Genomic DNA, 7247 nt, shown 5'->3' with positions numbered 1-7247 from the left:
GGCCAGTTATGAAGTGTGCTGTAGCCTTTACTCACACCTCCCTTCTTGCTGGGTTATATTCCTTCCACAGGTTGCAGAATTTCAAGATGAGATTATGATAAAAGAGGGAAGAGATTATGATAAAAATTTGTGACACTGGACTTCAGAGAATGGCAGCCCTGGTCACTACCCCTGGACTTGGTCATTGGCTTTGACCTTGAATGGTCTCCCCAAGCAGAAAGTAATTTGCTTTTGGTCACATGTGAGAGTCATAACATGTCATATGGGAAGAAGGGTGTGTTTTTGTGTGTCAGGGTTTCTCCAGTGATTGCCTACCAAGCCCGTCTTACCCTCCACCATTCTTCTGGTGAGAATCCCCATTCTTTGGAAAACTGCCTCTCCCCTACTCCACATTGCCCTGAGTTCCAGGACAGGAATTTGAATCTTGAGTGGAAGGAGACCCATTAGAGCCAACGGCAGCAGCTCCTGGGAGGCAAGCTCCAGAGCCACTATGGCTCCTGCCTTTCTAGGTCCTGTAAACTACCCCACACCCTTCCCATGAGTCCCTGCTCCTTGCTTAGATTGGTCCAAGTCCATTTCTGTTACTTAAAACCTGAGAAACATAATGGCCAGTGTCTCTTTTGAGACCACCTCATACATCTCTGCCTCCCACCAGTGGTCAGCTCAGGGTCTGGCATAAAGGAAGTCTGCTCAGTATGTCTGAATGAACAGGTGGGTGAACAAACAAATCAACAACATTCAGCTCTCAGTTCACCAAGGCAGTCTGGATATGCAGGCTGGGAGAGAGAGGGGCGCATTGGGGCAAGAGGAGAAAGTATGGAGAGTCACCTGAGCACAAGAGGAGGTAGAGAAGTCAGAAATGTCTAGAGGAGGGGGGACATATGGGGCAAAGAAAGGCCTGGGCAGTCGGGTGGGGCCGGGGCTGAGAAACCTCTGCAGCTGGGAACCGGAGACAGTCCGTGAGTAACTGAGAGGACCGCGGCACTGGTCATCCCTTCGGCTGGTCTTGCTGCAGTGGAGGCAGTCGGAGACACTGGGCGTCTCTCCAGCTCTACTCTTCTTTCCTGGGTTCCTTTCTTTGCATTCTTCTTCCAAATGAAGGAGCAGTTCCAAAGGCCTAAGCACCCTCATGCTCAGGGACCCAAGTCATCTTCCCAGTGGTACAAGCACAGACTGTTTGGCTGTCGCCATGGAAGGCTGAGACTGTCAATCCAGGAGCCAAATCATGGATCTATCTTTCCAGTGGGTCCAGGGACTGGAGGATGTCCTCAGAAAACCCTGCCTGGGGAAGAGGGGACCCTGACCCCGTACACCTACAACCACACTAGAGGAGGTGAGCTGGATGCACAGTGGCTGCCTTTATTGCATTCCAAGGGGACTGGGCTAGCTCTAGACTCCCCCCTCCCAGGCCTCAAGAAGGGCTCTCAGGAAGGACCCAGGGTGCTGGGCTGAGGACAACTCCTCCGTACTGAGGCCCAGAGCTGGAGGCCCAGGATTGAGAGCTGAAGGTTGGAGGCAGGGGTCCTAATCCCCAGACAGAGACACTTGTCCACCCCACATGGGGATGGGCTGCATTCTTCCCAGAACTCCCACTCTTCTGGAGAAGAGTCCAGCCCTCTGTCCCCGGTCAAGAGGGCAGTGTGGAATTCACTGTGACTCCCTCTCCTTTCAGTAAGGAGTACGAGGTCTCACAAAGTCGACGCCTTCCCTCTGGCCACAGCTGCTGATGCAACCCTCACCTCACAGCAGAGGGCCTGGGAGGAGGGGACAGGTGTACTGGGGGTGGCGGCTGTGAGGCCAGAGGATGTGCTCCTTCCCGAGGTGTGGTGGGTAGGGTGGGGGTCAGCTAGGAAGCCCTCGGGTAGGGGGACAGTCAGTGAAAGGCAGGCATAGGCTGCAATCGGGCTCAAAGCCAGGGATGGGGGATGGGGAGCAAGGGGGCAGGGGAGGCAGGGGAGTGAGTGCCTGAGCAGCAGGGAAAGGCTGAGCATGAACACGCATCACCAAAGACCACTGCACAAGGAGGGGACAGGCCCTGGAAGGGCCCTGAGACCCATTTGGGCTCAGGGACAGGTTAGTGGCAAGATAAGCTGGGATAAATGAGGCAAAATGGCTGAAGGAAAAGACCCTGAGAGTCACCAGGCCAGACAGAGCAGAGGAAGTCTGGAGCCCTGAGGGCAGGGAGAGATCAGAGCCAAGTGAAGGGAGAAGGGAGATGCTGTCCCACATGCCCCAGAGCATGACGTTAGCAGCAGGGTCTGGGCAGGACATTGGCTGCAGATCATGCAGAGGACTCAGGGCAGCCCCAGCAGTGGCCAGTGTAAACTTCAAGGATGGCCAGGCTGCCAGGCACTTGGAGGTGGGGCCTGGGAGCCCTGGTGACAATGGCACCAGGAGAGGCCACGGGACTGGGTGCCACACGCCCAGTGTCTGATGAGGAGCTGAGTGAGGAGCGGCTGCTTGGAAAGGCCCTGGGTGGAGCCTCCTGGGGCACACCTGCTCCAGTTGGTTCTGTACTGGGAACATCTCTGGCGGTTTGAGCTGCTTCCTTGTTGGTCTGCTGCTGGATGGAGGCCCCCAGCCTCCTGTGGGGGCTACCGCATGCCCTGGGCCTTGGAGGCTCCCTCTTGGATGGGAGACTGTCCCAATAACTGGGTGGCGACCACCTCTGAGGCCTGAGGGGTGGCTTTGGAACCCGAGGCACTCTTCCGGGTGCCCTGGGGACTCGGGGGGCCTTTCTTCTGGGGCTGAGGACTCAGCTGGGGGCCCTTCCTGCCGGCAGATGGACTCTTGGAGCCTTTGGCCTTGGCTTGGGGGTGGGTGGCCTCTGGGCCCTTGAGGGGTTTTAGCCCCAGCATCTCACAGAAGGTGTTGCACTGGTGGGAGGAGGCGAACTGGTCCAGCAGGGCAGGGAAACAGCTCTCCTTGAGGCCTTGGTACCTGCGGCAGGACACAAGAGCTGAGTGGGGTCCTACCCAGAGAGACAGTCCTCAGGGCAGACCGTGGGGTGCCCATGGCATGGTGTCATGCCCAAGGTACCTCTTACCTTACCTCGGGGTGCTGAGGAGTCTACCTCAACTGGCAGCACCCAAAACCTCACTTTTAATCTGAGGCCTCATTCAGCCCTGGCCCACGGAATTCATCACGTGGGATGTCGCTTGGTATGAGGAGGCTCTGCTTTATCAACATAAATTACTGCAGACTCCAGGTCCCCACTCCACTCACAGGCCCTGTTTATCTGCCCCCCGATGAACCTCCACAAGGTTTCTCTGTGAGAAAGCAGAGGAGCGGGTTCACTGCAACCCCAGAACGCCAGGTGGTCCTGTGTGGGTGGCAAGAGCTGCTGGTCAAGATCTGGGGTCAGGGCCGTAGCAGATGGGGAGCAGAGGTCCCTGAGACATTAGGACATGGCCTTGGGCACAACTAGGGCTACTGAGTCACAAGGTCCAGCACCTTGGGGATGGAGAACCAGAAGAACTTTGACATTTTACACCCCAAGCAGCCTCTCAGAGGGCATTCTGTCACCAAGAAGCACTCACCCCCGCAGTTTGGTAGCAATCTGCACATCAGTCATTTTCCAGTTAACCCCTGAAAAGAGAAAGACAGAGAGTATTGGGAATTGGTGGTAGCCTGGGGCAGTTCTAGGGCCCCCAGGTCTCCAAGATGTGTATCATTTTAGATGGGAACAAGCCAAGCTCTAGGCACATCTTCAGGTTCCCTCTCACTGGGCATCACCTGGCCTGTCTCAGGGGCAGTGTGTGTATATTTGTATTATGAGTAGTAATAATAGTTCCATTTTCACAGGTAAGGAAATTAAGTAACTTCAGCAGAGTCAGTCATTCATTCATTTACTAACTGGGCACGGTCTGTGTACAATGACCACTGTGAATTAAAGTATCATTCCTAGACCCACAAGTCTTCCAACTAAGCTATTCTGTCTCTACTGGGTGAGAGTAGGTCATCCTAAACTGGGCAAGTCTCTGGCTTTTAGCTAAAACTTTCGCCTCCTCCTTAACAGATTAGCCCATCTGGACAGAGAGAGCTAGGTGGAAATGGAAAGGTGTAACAGGGCTGGGCTGGCAGAAGTGTAGCATGGATAAGACCAGCTTCCACATACTCATCAAGGCAGCAAGCAAGCACTCCAAGCAGCCAGACGGGCTCCAAGGTTAAGAGAGCCTTGAAGGACAGAGTCGGGCAAACAGTGATGGAGGAAACACATCCCACCTGGCCAGGCTACCCCAGCACCTTAACATCATGCATCAGGCCTGTGACCGCCTTTCCCTGTTTGCACTCTGTCCAGCTGCCTTCTTCCAGGAGCCAAGCTCTCACTAACAGGCCTGAGTGCCAGTAGATGACAGAGCAGCACAGATGTGGGCTTGAAACCAGGCAGATCTGGACTTCCATTTTGGCTCTGTCGCTTTGGAGCCGTGTGTGCTTGGCCAGTCACTTCCTATCTCTAATCCTTGACAGTAAACCCAGTGATCATGCTGCCCATCTTGTAGGGGAATTAAGACGATCACGGTATGTGTCAGACCCTAACTTAGTGTCTGAAGCACAGCAGTAATGCAATAAATATTCATTTCTTTGTCTTTTCTCTTTCAGCATTTTTCACATTCCATTGTGCATGATAATACTCATGATCCCTCACTTGCACAGAACTCTGGTTTGCAGAGGGCGTTCCCAAATACAGTCTCATGGAATCTTCATAATAAGTTTGAGAGAGAGGCAGGAAAGATACTATTATTCTTAGAGAGGGAAAGGAAATGGAAGCTCAGAGGGATGAAAGACATAATCTGTCTGAGCTTCTTTTCTTCTCTGTAAAACAGAGACCCAGCTAGAAAATGAAGAGGCCTGGGTTGAATTTTTTTTTCTTTTTTTAAGGCTTGACTTTCTTTCATTTCCAAGTCCTTCTACTATATTATGTTATTATCCCATTGTAGAAATTGGTATATTTATCATAAATTCTTGAGGACAATGGGTATTCCTAATTCACATTTTTATCTTCTCAGTACTTAGTAATGTTAGATGGAAAAAAAGAAGGAAAGAAGAAGGGAAGGAAAAATTTATGAGTTAATAAATGGAGTGAATAACAGTTTCATGTGTTACTAGCTCGCCCTTCAACATCTATAGTTATATATAAATATTTATTGTACAGCTTACCCCCAACGCTAAGCACACTTACAGTCAGTTTTCTATCTCTGGCCCTGGTTTTCTCACTTATTTACATCAGGGATAAAATGCAATAATGTGTGACATCCCCAGCATCCCCCAATGTGTGTAGACAGAACTGTATCTTTTCCTTTCTCTTGCCAGGTCTGGTTAAAGAGTGTAGGCCTGGAGAGGAGACGTCAAAGAAGGAAGGAGAATTCACGCTTACTGGCCTCCCTTTTGGGGGAAGAATCTGAATAACGGGAAAAATAGAAACAGACTAAAGAGAAGTATGAGAGACTAAGTTTGCTTACAAAATATTAATAATAAACTACCAAAGACTGCTCAGTTGGTAAAGAATCCGCCTGCAATGCGGGAGACCTGGGTTTGATCCCTGGGTTGGGAAGATCCCCTGGAGAAGGGAAAGCCAGTATTCTGGCCTAGAGAATTCCATGGGCTGTATAGTCCATGGGGTTGCAAAGAGTAAGACACGACTGAGCGACTTTCACTTTCACACTCACCAAAGACTGAGGGGGGAACAGAGAAGGAGGAGACAATAACGCTCTGTGTGCAAGGGTAGAAGAGAGTTTAGGAAGCTGGAGAGGAAGAAGGTTCAGAGCAGAGCTACAGGGAAGAAGGGTGATTTTGAAAATGTGGTCATGCAGCTTGAATTAGATCCCATGAAATAGTCTTTGAAATAATATATTTTTTAAGTGGAGCCTGGAGTATACGCCTTTAAACACAATTTCAGTAAGAGACTAGGCTCCATGAGGGTCTGCTATGTACTAGGGTTGCACAGAAAGTGGTTTCTGTCCAGTGCACTTTAAAAGGTTACTGTGAAAGCAGAGAAGAACACATGCGGAAGTGTGCCGCACACCAGTGCCCTGCCCTCCGCATGCTCTCCTGCACAGGCACACACCCACCTCACACCCTCATACCTGCCAAGTCTGTGACAAGGAAGCTGCCGTTCGTCCACAGATAGAGCCAGTGCTGGAAGGTCTGGCATTTCCACACGGCCTCAGAGCTGCTAGGCGCTGCAGGAGCCGCAGCACAGCCCCAGTCCCGGGAGCAGTAGGACTCTAGGGGCTGGCCCAGGTCCTCCTCCAGGGTGGCATAGGGGATGTTGTTGGCAGGCCGGTAGATCAGATACAGTGGGATGATCCTAAGCACAGTGCCACGCCGCGGTGAGCAGGACTGACCGTGCCCCGAGAGCGCCTCCCTCCACCTCAACTCCACACAAAAGGAACACCCTTCCAAAAAGGGAACTCAGCTCTGAGCCTGAAGGGCAGCAAGGACAGGAGTTTCCCAATGCCTTCAGGGTCCTGTCCATCTTCTGAGGTCAGTGGGATGAGAGCTGAACCCTGCTCTGGCCCCAGGAGGCCTCTGTGCCTGAGTGAGGGGCTGGGACCCGTAAGTGACAAACAGAAAGGAATACCTCTGAGAGGATTCAGCCAGACTGTCCACGCCCACTAGACCCTGGATGGTTTAGCCTCCCTGTCACCTTCAGAGAGGCCCAGAACCTGCCATGCCTAAACCCCACAATCAGCAAAAACTGGGAGAAGGGGTAGGGAATTCAGGTGGGTGAGAGGAGACTGGAGACCAGAACAGAAGCTTTTCTAAAGTGGGCCATGAATCTTGACGTCTTTGTTTCTAGATTATATTGAGGAACCATTGAGCTGAGCATGGGGCTAGCTGGGGGCCCATTTGCACATGACCATTACTCAGGGGGTACCCAGCAGGCTGTGAATCATGTCTCTGTGCAGGAGCTCAAGTCAGACTGCATGGCCCCCTCCCTGTGCACTTACTCAGGCACCTCTCCAAAGCCAGGAGCAGCCCGGGCTTCAGCCGCAAAGATTTTGCAGTACTCCCGGCTCATGTTCTGGATCTTGCACCCCTGTGGGTTGAAGAGAACCAACTCTGGTCAGCACAGAAGCGTACCTGCTCTTAGTCACGCCTTGCTCTAAGTGGGAGGCTGTCTACTAGAGGCTGCAGGGAGGATCCCAGCCCTGGGGAAGATGGGGTTCACTCCTACCCTCCTCCCTCATCTGCACCTCATTTTTCTCATTTGTAAAACAAGAGGCTTTGGACATGTTTTCAAA

At 52.1% G+C, this 7247-nt stretch overlaps 1 protein-coding gene across 1 annotated transcript in view; it reads right to left on the bottom strand.

Annotated features, from left to right (window-relative positions):
* Positions 1–743: 743 nt before the first annotated feature.
* ALPK3 (alpha-kinase 3) overlaps positions 744–7247 on the bottom strand; it is a 53794-nt gene continuing 47290 nt past the window's right edge. Inside the window, exons 10-13 of the mRNA XM_010841086.1 lie at positions 6954–7042; positions 6087–6310; positions 3540–3588; positions 744–2940 (exon numbers count right to left, since the gene is read on the bottom strand). Of these exons, the coding sequence (XP_010839388.1) occupies positions 2595–2940; positions 3540–3588; positions 6087–6310; positions 6954–7042 (708 nt within the window). The 3' untranslated portion in view covers positions 744–2594. The remainder of the gene's footprint in view (positions 2941–3539; positions 3589–6086; positions 6311–6953; positions 7043–7247) is intronic.

The sequence above is a fragment of the Bison bison genome, unplaced genomic scaffold, assembly GCF_000754665.1.
Source record: "Bison bison bison isolate TAMUID 2011002044 unplaced genomic scaffold, Bison_UMD1.0 scf7180017864155, whole genome shotgun sequence".
In the NCBI taxonomy this organism is placed as follows: Eukaryota; Metazoa; Chordata; class Mammalia; order Artiodactyla; family Bovidae; genus Bison; species Bison bison.
This window is presented reverse-complemented; position numbering and strand designations above follow the sequence as displayed.